Source organism: Mirounga leonina, unplaced genomic scaffold (genome assembly GCF_011800145.1).
Source record: "Mirounga leonina isolate KUSES-001 unplaced genomic scaffold, KU_Mleo_1.0 Mir_97, whole genome shotgun sequence".
Classification (NCBI taxonomy): domain Eukaryota; kingdom Metazoa; phylum Chordata; class Mammalia; order Carnivora; family Phocidae; genus Mirounga; species Mirounga leonina.
In genome coordinates, this window is record NW_023270889.1 from 820,261 (window position 1) to 835,907 (window position 15,647).

A 15,647-nucleotide genomic window follows, 5' to 3' on the forward strand; every position below is an offset into this window, starting at 1 on the left:
TTCTCCAAAAACACGTGCTGGGATTTAGATTGAGATTACATTGAATGTATAGATCAGCTTGGGGAGAATTAACATTTTAACAATCTTGTGCTTCTTACCCATGAGCACATGGTGTTCCTCCATTTGTGTAGATGATCTTTACTTTCTCCCAATAATACTTTTTATAGTTTTCAATGTACATATCTAGTGCATCTTTTCTTAGTTTTATTCATACTGACTTCATATTTTGATGGTATTTTAAATGTGTCATATGAATTTCAATTTCTGATTGTTGATGCTAGTATATAGAAATACAAGGGATTTTTTTAATATAATAATTTTGTGTCCCATAAATTTGCTAAACTCACTTTTCTAGTAGCTGTTTATAGATTCATCAGATTTTCTACATAGATGATCATGTCATCTACAAATAAAGCTTTACTTCTTTCATTCTGATTGATGCCTTTTATTTCTTATCACATTGGCTAGAACATCTAATACAATGTTGAATAGAAGTGGTGAGAACAGGCAACCTGGTCTAATTCCTGTTTGCAGGGGAAAATAATTTAGTCTTTAATCAATTAGATTTGATGTTAGCTGTAGATTTTTTTATAGATACCTTCTTAGGGTGAGGAGATTCCCTTCTACTCCTGGTTTGCTAAGGAATTTTTGTTTTTAAATCAGGAATAGATGTTGGATTTTATAAGCTTGGGTATTGGGTATTATAAAAATTATTTTTCTGTACCTACTGCTATAATCCCTGATTTTTTTTTATGGATACTTCCTATTCCTGTGCCTTCAAGTTCACTGGTTTTTTTTCTTCAATGTCAAACTCTTAGTCCCATCCAGTGTATTGTTCCTTTCAGACATTTTCATCTCCAGAAGTTTGATTTAGGTCTTTTAAAAAAATGTGTTTTTCATGTCCTCACTTAATTTTTTTAATACATGATTAAAGTTACAATAACAGTTTTAATATACTTCTCTGCTAATTCTAACATCTATATCAGTTTGGGATTGATTTTTCTCATATGGATCACACATGCCTTGCTATCTTTGTATATTTTACCTTATTGGGTGCTGGATATTTTTGTATTCCTATAAGTATTTTTGAACTTTTTCTGGAAGTCAGTTATAGTTTGGTCCTTTTAGGTCTTGCTTTTTAAGATTCAGTAGATGAGACTAGAGCAACATTTAGTCAAAGGCTAAATTTCCCCCATTACTGAGGCAAAAGCCTTCTGAGTACACCACCCAAAGGTCCATGAAAAATGAGGCTTTCCAGATTGGCTGGTTGGAATAAGCACTATACCTAGCCCTGTTCCCTCCAGCCCCGTCAGCTGATTCTTTCCCCAGCTTTAGATGTGCTAATCAATACTCTGCTGAATATTTAAAGGGGACCCACTGCAAATATTCCTGGATCTTTTTCTATGCAGCTGTCTCTTTTTTACTCTGCTCTGAGAGCCTCCTGGGACTCCCAGCTCCTTATCCTCAATTCGGGGAGTCTGCTGAGCTTCACTTTGTTCCTTTCCCTGCATCATGGCCTGGAAATGCTCTCAAAGCAATAATCTGGGGGCAGTCATAGGATTTATCTCACTTGTTGCCCTCTCTTAGGGACCACTGTTCTTTGTTGGCTGATGTTCAGTGTCTTGAAGATAGTTTCATATATTTTGTTTACTTTTTCTTTTACTGGCTGTTTCAAGTGCAAGGGTAAATCTGATCCCTATTATTCCATCTTGATTGGAACGAGAGGTCAGCAATAAAATTGTAAATGGAAAATTGCCTAAGAGTAAAGTGATACAGCATGAGAATGAACTGCAAATTTAGGACCCACACACAGATTTCATTTATGTCCATCCATTTGGTCATAGCTATTTGGAAAATCTTCATGGAAACCACTATTGCAGCCATGTTTTGGCCCTGTTACTTTGGGGATCTGTAGCCACATAGGGCAGTGGTAGGTGCAGTGAAGGGGAATGATACACATAGAACATGGGAGTGTTCAGAGCCTTCAGTTCAGGCTCCTTGTCCTCCGTGGCTGGGAACCAGGAGGAGATGCAGTGCAGAAATTTGAAATGTAAACTCATGATAGCTCCATTCCACTAGTGCTCTCCTGAGTTTGGTTTATTATGAAGCTGCTTGCCATCTGATTCTCTTTAACCTGCTGTGTTTCTCAACTTATCTATAGTGTCTGATGATTCAAATCCTTTTATATGGAAGCGAGCACAGTAAAAGCAGAGACACAAGAGACCTCCTTAACCTATTGCAGAGGTGAGTTCTGGCTCTGATCATCAACCATGTCATCTGTGTGGATATGTGGATATGTGGATAACATGGCCTTGCCCAGATTCATTCACCAACGGTGATCACCTTTGTTATTCTTGCTAGTAAGGCAGAATGCCAACCTATACTATGGATTTGGCCAAATCCTTTGGAAGTAACTAGTTGATTTCTAGTAGTGCCTCAGAAACCAATGTTATGGGGGTCTGCTGCAGTAATACTTAGTATTTATAAGATCTCTTTCAATGCTGAGCATTGGAACCAAATCTTACAAGGTAGTATCTCAGCTGACAACTTGTGACAGATCCAATATGGACTTATACAAAGTAAACGAATACATTAAACTTGTTTTTTCTTGCTGAACATACAAAATCTAGGTCCTTCGATATAAGGCAAGTATTTTGGCGGGGGAGGGGGTGGATTTAATTATCTCCAGAGTTAGTAATAAAAGAGTGTTTTGTGCAGACTTGTCCCTTTCTTTATTTGGCATATCATTGCTTTTTGTTCATCTCACAGTGATGTTGACCTTGAGCTATTCTCTTCAAAGACAGATTAAAATTTGTTGGGTGTAAGTGCCTATAACTGAGCTAGATCCTAGTCATGAAGTCATGAAGTACTTAATCCTCACAAATCCCTAGGATGATAGCTCTCATTTGACGGAAGGGAGCCCAATGTTCTGCAAAGGAACGTGCCTAAATTCACTTAGTCTTGGAGGTTTGGGCCTAAGCAAGTGTGACTCTAAAGGCCATGTGCTTTTCCCTTAGAGCCCTCTAATAAGGAGGGGCAGTGTTATGGAGCGAGAGTCAGGACCCTGACTGTAGTTTACCAGAGGTGGCTCACAATGGGTACGTTTCTCACCAGGCTGGACAGGTGAGGGACAAGATGAGCAGAGAGAACACATTCAGTGCATCCTATCCCCACCCACCTGAGTCAGAGCCACACCTCAACGAGGCCCAATAGAAGACTGTGTCCTGCTGTATCAGTACCCAGAAAAGGGCTCTCTAGCCTCTCTAGTAATGCCCATGTGAGGATGGTGTACGGGAAACTTTGTCCTCTACCTGCTAATGGGTATGCAAATACATTTTCCTGGTCAAGAACCATAACTATATATGTGTATATATATAGTTATGTGTGTATATATGTATAGTTCATTTCAGAAATGAACTTTCAGAAAATACATAGTTATATATATAGTTAAATATATAAAGTTCAGAAATGAACTTTCAGAAAAACAAAATATATATATATATGTAGTATAATTTTTTTTTTTTTAGGAGGGGGAAGGGGCAGAGGGAGAGAGAGAATCCCAAGTGGGCTCCACACCCAGCACAGAGCCTGACTTGGGGCTTGATCTCACAACCCTGAGATCATGACCTGAGCTGAAATCAAGAGTCGGATGCTTAAGACTGAGCCACCTGGGTGTCCCCATAATAAAATCATAGGTATACTATAGAACTCCTTCCAATCCCCTGGCATTGTAAAATATATATATACTATTTCTAACCCATAAATAATCCTATTAGGTAGGTGTTTTTATCTCCCATGTTCAGGTGATGGAAAGTTTGAGTATCTTGTTTGAAATCACCTAGCTGGTAAGTGTAGTAAGATTTGAACCCACATCTATCATATTTCAAAAATGCACTTCTTTTTACTATGGAATAAGGATTCTGACTTTGATGAATTTGAGAATACATATGGAGACACTTGGTTAGCAGGTAAGTCTCCAGAGGTGCGTTTTACATATGGAGAAATGAGGACTGGTATTTACCCAGGAAGAGGCAGAGCTGGGATTTTGAAATCTAGCACCAGAATGTGCTCTTTGTAGGCAGTGTAGCTTACGCTCTGAAGGCAGACTCTTTGGATTTAAAACTTGGGCTCCAACCTCAGCTCTCTGACCTGGGTAAAGTTATTCAAGCTTTCTCGGCCTCTATTTATTTATTAAGAAAATAATAGTACCTTGCTCAAAAGGTGGTTTTTCTGAGAATAAGATTATGTATTATACAGCATACTTAGATCAAATTCTGGCAGGTCTTAAATGCTCAGTGGATGTTGGAATAATAATAATAATAACAATAATGATAATCTTTCTGAGATGCTGGAGGTAATAGGTCTGAATGTTTAAATGAGAAGCTTTTGTATGTCATGCAACTATTACTATTTTATTTTACAAGTAATGAGTAAAGAGTATATATTACTGGATTCATCCCTGTCAGCTTAACCTGCCTCTGCCATGTACTAAGTAAGTGGCCTGGGGGAAATCATTTAACCTCCTTGAACCTTGGTTTCTCCATCATTAAAATACAGATAATAGTATACCACATGAAGTTGTTGTGTGTTTTAAATAAAATAATGCATAGGACGGTGCCTGGCAGAGTACATGCTCAGTCAGTATTTGCAAAACAGCCTTCCCTCCCCCTTCTCCCTCAAAACTGGAGCTAAAGTTCCACTCAGCTTGTATTTAACAAGAGAAATTTCAAAGTAGCTGGAGTGAATCTACTTCCTCAGTAGCCTGAGGTTTTCCTTCCAGTCTTTCACTGTTCCTTGTTCCTTGTCTGTGGTTTGAAAAGAACCATAGGAGAAGAAGAAATGAGGAGGGGTTGGTCTAACCTCATTCAGACCCCAGGTGGTATGAATTTCTTTAGGTGCATGGAGACTGACTCTCTCTGTAAATGGCAGTGAGACCGGGACCTGGCAAGAAAATCCATGTAAGAGGAAGAGTCTTTTGAAGGGTTCTGCTGTAGGAGAAGTTGAATCAGTAGAGGTTTTTCTTCCACTGAAACAAGCCCATATCTCATTCCCCAAGAACTGCTGAGCAAAGCCATAGGAGTAGCTGCCAAAGCCCAGATGTCAAAAAAAACCCAGTACAAAAATTGTTCTCTTTGCTTGAGCATCTCGCTGGAATAATCAATCCCACGTGGCCTGGAACATTGCGAGTTTTCCGATGTGCTCTTGTGCTTTCTACCCCACCTCCTCCGGAAACCCCATGACAACATCCACTGGATGTTCACTGCCAGGAGCCCAAATTCTTGGCTTTTAAAGCCTCTGCAAAGAAGTGAAAGCAGAAATGGCCCCTTGAAGCAGGAGTTAATTCTAAGTTTAAATAGTAATTGCAATCCTCAAGTTAAGATTTTAGTCTATTGAAAAGGCACAGAACATCTCAGATTTGGGAGTAAACTTTTACCTAAATCACAAATGTACTTCAGTTTTAATTATTTACATATCAAGCTCCTTCTAGGCACTAAAAATACTAATATGTTTAAGATAGAGTCCTTTCAGAAAAACAGACACACGTGACTAGGTGACGAGTCTGTAGTAAAGCATTAATAGAAATGTAAACAAAGAGGACAAGTAATACATTGAAATATGGGTGGAAACTGTGTGTACACTGGGGGCAGGTTGCTGGGTCTTCAAAGGAAAATAAAATATCAGCAGGTAGCAGAGAAGCCAGAGGAGGGCATTTCTGGTAGCAGGAACAAAAGCACAGTGGCATGGAGATATTTGATATTTCTGAGGAAATACAAGTGACCGAGGGTGGTTGTGTTTTAAGGTACACGAGTAAGAACATGCTGGAGATGAGTTTGGAAAGATAAATTAGGGTCAGGTTTTGTGATGTTTTATGTGCCATGCTAAGGTGTTTAGAACTTATTTAGTAGTCAGAAGGATTTAAGCCAGATATGACATAATCAATTATTGGCTCTACAACATTTACTCAATGGAAGGATAGATGGGACCTAGGGAGATTTTAGAAGTAGGGAGATCAGTTAGGAGGCAGATACAACAGTCCAAGGGGGAGGTATTGGGAGCCTTAATTATCTAAAGCCATAGTAGGAGGAAGGTGGAGAGGATGGATTGAGAAACAATTTGTGATCTATTCTAAAAAGACCTTAGCACCAATTAGATGGGAGGTGTGATGGAGGCAGGAGTCACAGGAGGCTTTGAAGTTTCTAGCTTGGACAATTGGATGAATGGCAGTGCCACTAAATGAAATAGTGTTGACAAGTGGAGATCATCCTGGAGGATGTCTAGAGGGCCTGAGGAAGATGATAATTTCTATTTTGGATGTGTTAAGTTTGAGGTACCCACAATGCGTCCACTTGGCAATATCTAGTAGGCTGAATGGTCCAGGAGCTCAAGGAGATAGATTCTGAAGTGAAGGGAATGGATACGAAACCCATGGAATATGTATATGTCAAATGAAAGGGCTCGGAGAGAACACTTACACTGATTTTAGAGATAATATATGCAATGTGATTTGGAATCAAAACAGGGCTTAAATTTGAGCTTTCCTATTTGCAGTGAGACTTCCTGTGCCTTCCGTTCTTCATCTGAAAAAACTGTGAAGAGGCGCCTGGCTGGCTCAGTTGGCAGAGCATATGACTCTTGATTTTGGGGTTGTGAGTTTGAGTCCCATGTTGGGAGTGGAGTTGACTTAAAAAAATGAAAAGAAATAATCTTAAAAATGTGAATAATAAGAGCACTCTATTTTAAGTGCTTTACTTAATGTATGGCACATAGTAAGCTGTGAAATGTTAGTTATTGTAATTACTATTATTGTATTATTTGGGGGTCATGCAGAAGGAGGGCCTTCTGTCCTTGTAGATTATATTTTTAAGATTTTATTTATTTATTTATTTAGAGCATGGGCGAGAGGGGGGGATGAGCAGAGAGAGAGGGACAAGCAGACTCCATGCTGAGCAGGGAGCCTGACACGGTGCTCCATCTCAGGAACCTAAGATCATGCCTTGAGCCAAAATCAAGAGTCACAGGCTTAACCGACTGAGCCACCCAGGTGCCCCTAGATTTTTTTAATGATAGCAAAACAGTAGGAAAAACTCAAATGTCCACCAGTAGAAACACCGGTACATGTTTATGGTCAATATAATGAGGTCCATGTTTATGATCATATAATATGGTCATTCAAAAACATGAAGTGGAGCTTTGAAGAGTTATAGAAAAATACTGCAGATATATTATTAAGGGTAAAAACATGAAAAATACATATTAATGAGTATTATATGTAGTATAACCAATAAATATATATAAATACATAGTTAGTAAAGGTAACAGTAATTATCTCTGGACATAGGATTATGGGGGACTTTCAACTTCTGTATTATATGTTTGTGCTATTTGACTTTTTTTCTTTACAACAAATATGTATTATACCTGTGATAATAAGAAAGATAAGTTTTTAAAGAGTATGGCATGTGTGTCAAATATTAAGAGACAATATAATGTAGTGTTAAGAGAATGGACTACAGTCAGATGCCTGGGCCATAATCCCAGCTCTGTTATTTATTGGTTGCCTGACCCTGGACAAGTAAGTCACTTTACTTCTCAGTTCCCTTACCTATAAAAATCTATAAAATGTGACTAAATACATTAATGTAAATAAAACTGCTCAGAAAGAGGCCTGACAGAGTATGTGCTAATTAGAGGTGGTGGATGATGATGATGATGATAAGAGAATGAGGACTAATAAGAAGCCACTATGCTGGCAAATAGAGAATCACCAGTGTGATTAGACCAAGCTATATTGGTAGAACAGATTTCTGAGATTACTGCAGTAATCCAGATAGCTGATTAAACACCTCTCCAAATCAGGAATTCACTCATTACCTGTCAAAGTGGCCCTTTCCAATACTAGACAGTTCTAATGGTTACAAGAATGTAACAGTCAAGGTCATGGACTTTAGAGTCAGATGGGCCTGTGGAATCCAGGCTCTGCCATTTTCTATGTGTCATTAGGCAAGTTATCCTAAGCCTCAGTTTCCTCTAATGAGGAGTAGAATAGTATCTATAATATGGAAACGTAAGGAAGAACAAATGAGATTTTTACATAACGCACTTAGCACAGTATCTGGCTTATGGTAAATAAATACTAGCTCAATAAATAAATAGTCAATAAATACTAGCTACTTTTACAACTCCAGCTAGTCATCCAGACATATAGGAAGGATGAGAGTATGGTGCATCAACTTCATTTTTGTTATTTTTAAATGTTTCTAGGACAGCCGCATGCCAAAAAGTTATTTCGGTATTACTTTTGGAGGGTCTTAAGATGTAGAAGCCAGCAGAAGCAGCAGGGAGAATCATCCTTTTCTCTTCACAAGAGGAGAAAGAAGGAATGCCCACTGATCGATTAGTGGTCTGTGGTCCTCTTGGTCATGTGAACAGAACAGAACAGCCTCTTCTGGGCTGAGGGGCTAGGGAGGGAAAGCCGAGGAAACTAGGATTTGGGGAGAGTATCTCCAGAGAGCAGTGCAGCAAGGCAGAGCATAGGTGATGTGCTGTCGGCCAAACCAGCCTTGGGCAAGACCTTCGTGATGAACTTTATGCTCCATCAGCTGGTTTCCCGGCTGCGGCGTTCCTGTTCTTTTCCCAGCATTTACCAGTAAATATTCCAACACTGCCTCTACAAAATACAGGGGGAAAATATTTGGGCAAACCTTGGTGTATGAGTGGGTGGGAGGCAAATGTGCTCTTGCATCCTGGTGCCAAGGGGCAGCGGCTTGTTCAAGGCAGGCTACTAGGAAAAGCTGGAGGCACTGGGGCAGATGGGGAAGGGAGCCTTTAGCTGCTCACCTTGGGGCCTCCCTGAGGAGGAACAGAGGCTGCTCAGTGACAGAGAGGTAGTTCGCAGTACCTTGTCTGTAGCAAAGCAGGAGAGGAATTCTACAATCTACAGCCTTCTGCCACATCCACAAAAATGGATTGTTAGGAGGACATAGTTTGGAAGAGGGCAAGGAGATCGAATATTTTTCATCTCATGGGCCCACTCTGTTAGTGGTTTCCTAGAGCGATGCTTGATGTTCCAGAGCAAAAGCCTGGGTTTGGTGGAGCTGATTTACTAGTATTGTCCCGGGGTATGGGTGCGGGGGAATGGCTGACCCGCTGTCACAGATTTGCTATTCGGGTACAGCGACAAGAGCAGGATACATTGAGTGAAGGCACCTCATGTGTGAGGCCCAACTCTGCTATGAAATAGCTACGTGACCTCTGGTTGCCTAAACATTCTGAGTCTGTTTCCTCATCTTCATTCATTCCTTCAACAAACATCTCGTGAGCACCTACTAAACGCGAGGTGTGGTTAGAGATGCGGGCGCTAATAAAGATAAATAAAACACGGTCATTACTCTTGAGACAACAACCAAGTGGGAGAGGCAACCATGAAGAAATAATGAAAATATGAGTGAGTCCTGTAGTAGAAATCTCAGTGCAGTGCGAGTGGAGAGACAATCTAAGAAAGCTGGTTAAAGACTTCACTGAGAGGGTTACATCTGAGTTGTTTCTTGAAGGGCGAGTAACAGTTCATCCAGGTGGAGAAGAGAAACCATTCCGGGAAGAAGGAACTGTATATGCAAAGGCCCTGAGGCATGACAGAGGACAGTGTATTGAAGCAATGGTAAGTTCTTTATGGCTGCTGTACAAGGTAGCATTTCCTAGAGGGTACTGCAGGGGTTGCTGATTGCAAGGGATGTGGCACTGACTATGAGGAGGAGGGAGAAAGGCTCCAGAGGCAGATCAGTTTAGGCAAAAACAAACTAGGGTAAACAAAGTGACACACGTTCATTTCCCAGACTTCTCAGAACTTTTAATATACTAAACTTCCCTATTTGGCATGTTGAGAACAAATTAATTAAAAAAAACAACAACAACACTGTATTCATATATACCTGAATTCTTTTTGAAATGGTCAGTGACTTAAATTTTGGCAAATAAAACACAGTCTTTAGAACCAAAGTAGAGAAACCATCTAAGATTTGGTTTTATTTTAAAGCAAGGGGTGTAGCACATGCTTGAACTGAGGGTACAAGAATGCTTTTGTAGTTTGGTGAAGAATTTGGGCCCCACTTCAGGACATAATAAAGTCTGTGAACATGACTACCTCACCAATGAACTATTTTATCTGATGGCAGAAACATGACTTCAGTACATCCCTATGAACTAATTTTTCTTTATGATTCATGGTGGTTGAGAGTTAGCTCCGGAGATAGACGAGCCTGGGTTCAGACCCCAGAACCACCACTTTCTAGCTGCAGGTAATCCTGGTGTCCTCATCCACAGAATGGAGATGAGAATGTACCTGTCTCTCAGTGTCGTAATGAAAATAAAATGTATGTAAAGTGGTTAGCAGGGTGCCCCGCCCCACAGTATTGGTATGTTACAGTATGTAACAAATAATAGCTATTTTTATTTTTACTGAAGCCTGGGCTTTGAGTTTATTACCTTCCAGTTACAACATTGGTGCATGAAGCAAAAGGAGAAGGTTGGTAACTATTGTTGGTGAAAAGCTACCACCAAGCTGGCGTGGAAAACATTTTGCTGGTTAACATCCCGAAAGCGAGCTGGAGCTTATCAGCCCTTGGAAACAGACAGTCTGACACAGTTACTTAAACCCAAAGAAGATAATGTATACACTGTGGATGGAAATCAGTGTCCTTTCAGTGACCTGGAGATTTCAGGCCAGGGGAATCCTGCCACCTTGTGGCAGGAGGGTTAGCAGCCCCAGGCAGATTTCTGGTTACTATCACCAGCAGAGGTCCCTCAGATTTCTGCCCACCTCTGAGTTTATGAGACCCTGGGCCATTGACTTAATTTGCGCCTATTTCTTCTACAGATTTGAAATCACATTATCTCTTGGTTTACTGAGAAGGAAGTTAAAGTGCCAGATAGCGTTCTGTGTTTTATGCAGTCAGTAGTAGAGAATGAATCTGTCTTTAGTGGAACTTGCATAGAAGGAAAGTCTCATAAAATTTTGTATCTCATGTTTCTGTGGAACAAATGCTTTTTTTTTTCAGGCAAATAGGGGCTATGAAAACCACACTTTGCAGGCTTGAGGTCTAAATAGGAGATGACTGAAGAACACTTAATAGAAACCAGGTTTCTGGACCAGATTTCTTTTGGACCAGATTACTTCTAACTCCAGCCCAACTTCTCCAGTATTAGGAAATCAGAGTATGGGAATCTTAATGGCTGGAAATTTGGGAAGATAGATCCTCTTTGTAGCACTTAACAGGGCCTCTGGGCTCTAAAATCTGTGTGTTCATGAGAACAGACCACCTGAAAATTATGAACAATATAAAAGACCCTAAATTTGACAAATTTTTTCAGCTGTGATTAAAAGCAATCCAGGTATCTAAGACATCCTTGGCTGCCATCTGAATCGAAGGAAGAGCTCCCTGCTCTTTAGGGAGAAAAACCAAGACTCTAGAATCATTTTAGAGGCCTATTACAAGAGTCAATATTTTAGGGGTATGGGCACATGGTGAAATAGTTGCCTCAGACTCAGTCCAGCCTTCTAGCTTAATAAAGCAGTGATTGGAGCTGGACGAGATGGCAAGAACAAAGAAAAATGCACAAATGGTTTTCTCCTTCCCTTTAGGTCTTCTGTTATCAGTAAAGAGAAAACCTCCATACAAGATAGCCAACAATAAAGCCAACCTGTTGATAACAAAAATTCTGGATCACAAGATAGATTTATCAACGCTGATAGCAATGGCAGATCAAAGGCAGAATTAAGGACTGTAAAGAAAAAAAAAAAAAAAGGTCTACTGAGCAGCACCATTACAGGTAAAATACCCAGGGGCCATTAGAAAGCAGGATCCTGATTGGTAACTTGGGGTGGAGAGGGGGGGTCAGAAATCTTTTTTAGACCGACGCTTTTAGTTTTTTAGTGACTGGGACTCCAATACCTTTCTTATTTCCCTTTTATAACTAATTTTTTTGAGTTCTGGTTTTTAAAGAAGATTCTGCAATATCTAAGTAGTTTATTGGTGACTTTTAATATACTATTTGGAAGTACTTTTAGTCATATCCTGTTTCAGGTCACTAAAACTGCCTTGTGAAGAAACATTTGATCTTCCGAAAACATTTGCCCTGGTCTCATGCCATGTTAAGAGTCAGAGAGGGCTTTTTGATTCTTATTATAAATGAAGAAACAAGGGACAAGAGAGGTTGATTTGTTCAAGGTCAGCCTGGCGATTATAAAGCTGACTTCCTGAATCATAGATGATTATACCTTCTATCCCACTAGGCTGCCCTCAACCCAAATTGGATTAAGGAGGCTTGTTTTATGGAAGGAATGTTCACCAAGGTTTAAAAAAAAAAAAAAAAAATCCTTACCCCCTGAACAAATGTGTATCTAGGAAAAGAAATTGGCAATCTCAAATTAAATTCCTTACTGCCTTCTTCAAGTTACTCAGGGAGAACAATCAGATCCCTGTGAGTTTATGATATAAGAAACTTTTATTTTCCCTTTTCATCGGTTCTCAGTTGGGTTAGCAGATTTAATGGAGCTCAAAGACTGTCTTTGGGATCCAAGTGTCTTCTAACGTCTCTACTTCACTCAGTGCTTATAAGAATTGGTTCTTCATTCAAAAAATTATTTTTTACCTGTCCTTTGTTCAGTCTGTAAAACCTAATGATGAACCAGTACCCAAGCAATGTATAGTGGTGAGTAGTGTGCGGCTTTGGCTTAAGCACATAATACCAGTTAATCCAATGGCTTGTCTACAGACTGGTAGTCTCCGTCCTGCAGCTATGTTCTCCCCTCGCTAATTCCCAGAGAGCTTTCAGTTTGGCACTCAGGGCTAAAGTCTCAGATTGCAGCCCTGCTTGAAGGCAGCTGTATCCCACTGACCTTTACTGCAGTGCTTGTGAACTGGTCGCCCAGTCTGTCCTTGCTAATTTTAGCCCTGTCTGGAGATAGGCCTGCTGTTCTTACGCAGAATATTCTGAATTGACTAAAGTAGCCTCAGAAGAGTTGCTTCCATTTTCACATATCCAGATGAAAATGGGTTTTCAACAATGACTGTGATAAAAAACAAAAGTACTAGACAGAAGTGGCCATTTGGACTCCATTTTGCATAACACTAAAATTATTTTGGGGGACCCCAAACGTCTTAAGATCTCCAGACTGACAAACCTGTATCAATAAAATAGCATAAAGTGTAACATTGCAAAACGTTATTGGTGTGATCCTTTTATTGCATTTGAAATTAGTTTTAAACACTTAAATATTCCCAGTGTTTATTGTCAGTGTAAAGTTGCTAGTAGTCCATTTTGTGAAATTTTGATGTTAAATTGTTTAATGAAACGGTGGTGATAATGAATGGTGGCTATGGTTTAAATATCCTCATACCTGAGAAAATATTGTTACTTATGTCGGTTCTAAAAGTTTTCAAATTTTAGTATTTTGTGAAATCCCCAAGTTTTAAGAAACCACCTTGGAAATAGTCAACTCAGTAAAACTGAATATAAACTTGCATTCTCTTTTGGAAAACTCTGGATGAGAACTAAGCCACTTTCTAAATTCATTCATTGGGAACCAGCAATCTGGATAATCCACCCCAATCAAACACTTGATGTTTCTAACAGATCTGAGTAAGGTCATTCACAACCTTCAGATTCTTTTTAAATTAGCTAACAGGTGCTGGGAATGCAAGCTGGTGCAGCCACTCTGGAAAACAGTATGGAGTTTCCTCAAAAAGTTGAAAATAGAGCTACCATACGATCCAGCAATTGCACTACTGGGTATTTACCCCAAAGATACAAATGTAGGGATCCGAAGGGGTATGTGCACCCCGATGTTTATAGCAGCAATGTCCACCATAGCCAAACTGTGCAAAGAGCCAAGATGTCCATTGACAGATGAATGGATAAAGAAGATGTGGTGTGTATATATATATATATATACACACACACACAATGGAATATTATGCAGCCATCAAAAGGAATGAAATTGTGCCATTTGCAATGATGTGGATGGAACTGGAGGGTATCATGCTGAGCGAAATAAGTCAATCAGAGAAAGACATGTATCAAATGACCTCACTGATATGAGGAATTCTTTTTTTTTTTTTTAAAGATTTTATTTATTCATTTGAGACACAGAGATACAGAGACAGAGAGAGAGAACATGAACAGGGAGAGAGGCAGAGGGAGAGGGAGGAGCATGCTCCTCGCTGAGCCAGGAGCCCAATGTGGGGCTCAATCCCAGGACCCCGGGATCATGACCTGAGCTGAAGGCAGACTCTTAACCATCTGAGCCACCCAGGCACCCCTGATATGAGGAATTCTTAATCTCAGGAAACAAACTGAGGGTTGCTGGAGTGGTGGGGGGGTGGGAGGGATGGGGTGGCTGGGTGATAGACATTGGGGAGGGTATGTGCTATGGTGAGTGCTGTGAATTGTGTAAGACTGTTGAATCACAGACCTGTACCTCTGAAACAAATAATACATTATATGTTAAAAAAAAAAAAAAAAAAAAAAAGAAGATAGCAGGAGGGGAAGAATGAAGGGGGGGAAATCGGAGGGGGAGACGAACCATGAGAGACGATGGACTCTGATAAACAAACTGAGGGTTCTAGAGGGGAGGGGTGTGGGAGGATGGGTTAGCCTGGTGATGGGTATTAAAGAGGGCACGTTCTGCATGGAGCACTGGGTGTTATGCACAAACAATCATGGAACACGACATCAAAAACTAATGAAGTAATGTATGGTGATTAACATAACATAATAATAAAAAAAGAAAAAATAATTAGCTAACAGGCACTGAAATTTTTGAGGTGGATGAGGGTTAGCTATTTTCCTACAATCTCTATGCCAAATCAGACAAGGAAAAAAAAACCAAGCCCAGATCAAACTGTCCCACATACAGATTTTAATAAACATTTATCAGCAAGCATGCAAACAGTTTATGCAGCCTGTTCCTTTAGGTGAAGCCCCACTTCTCTGTTTTAGTAGCTCACCCACCAGTTCCCACAAAAGGCCTATGTAAGGCAAACTTGACAATATTCCAGAGGTGAGACTGTCCTAATCCAGTCAGCAACAAGCAACCAGAAATCCTTGGACAAAATGGCAGGAAGCAAGACCCTATAGGGGTCAAGCCCAAACGTACAGGCTACAAGCCTCACTAGACTCTCGTGTGTTTTCCACGCAAGCACAGGGAACTACTCTGACGGACTTTAATCGTTTCACACAGCCTCTCGTTCTGCCAAGGACAGCCACTACTATCATCTGTTGGATTGATCAGTGAGCTATTAATTTCAAAAGTAAAACCTACTTTAAACATTTACTCTCCTCATCATGGAAATCTCTGGTGGGGACTGCGATATGGATAGCACAAGCCCATGGAATGGCAGCCTGTGGCCTTTCTGATGGGGCGCTGTCACTCCCATGCGGGAGACCCACGTGACAGCTGCCCTCTGCACGGGCTGTGCGCGTAACCCAACCCGTGTGTGCAAATACTACCTACGCCAGAAGTAGGAGAGAAAAACCAGACCATCTCCCCAATTCCTCAGGACCCAGGAGATTTTGTTTCGGGTGGGGACAAGGGGAAGTCGGTGTGAAGACAGGGAACAGAAGAAGGGAGTACACCGTTCCGAAAAACC

At 40.4% G+C, this 15,647-nt stretch overlaps 1 protein-coding gene across 2 annotated transcripts in view; it reads left to right on the forward strand.

Moving 5' to 3' along the window:
- The window catches only part of TTC23L (tetratricopeptide repeat domain 23 like), a 51,267-nt gene extending 39,292 nt beyond the window's left edge, over window positions 1–11,975 (forward strand). For both annotated transcript variants that reach the window (XM_034999149.1, XM_034999151.1), the window contains 3 exons: window positions 2,162–2,244; window positions 9,552–9,658; window positions 11,639–11,975. In XM_034999149.1, coding sequence (XP_034855040.1) covers window positions 2,162–2,244; window positions 9,552–9,633 — 165 coding nt within the window. In that variant the 3' untranslated portion in view covers window positions 9,634–9,658; window positions 11,639–11,975. The remainder of the gene's footprint in view (window positions 1–2,161; window positions 2,245–9,551; window positions 9,659–11,638) is intronic.
- The last annotated feature ends 3,672 nt before the right edge of the window (window positions 11,976–15,647 follow it).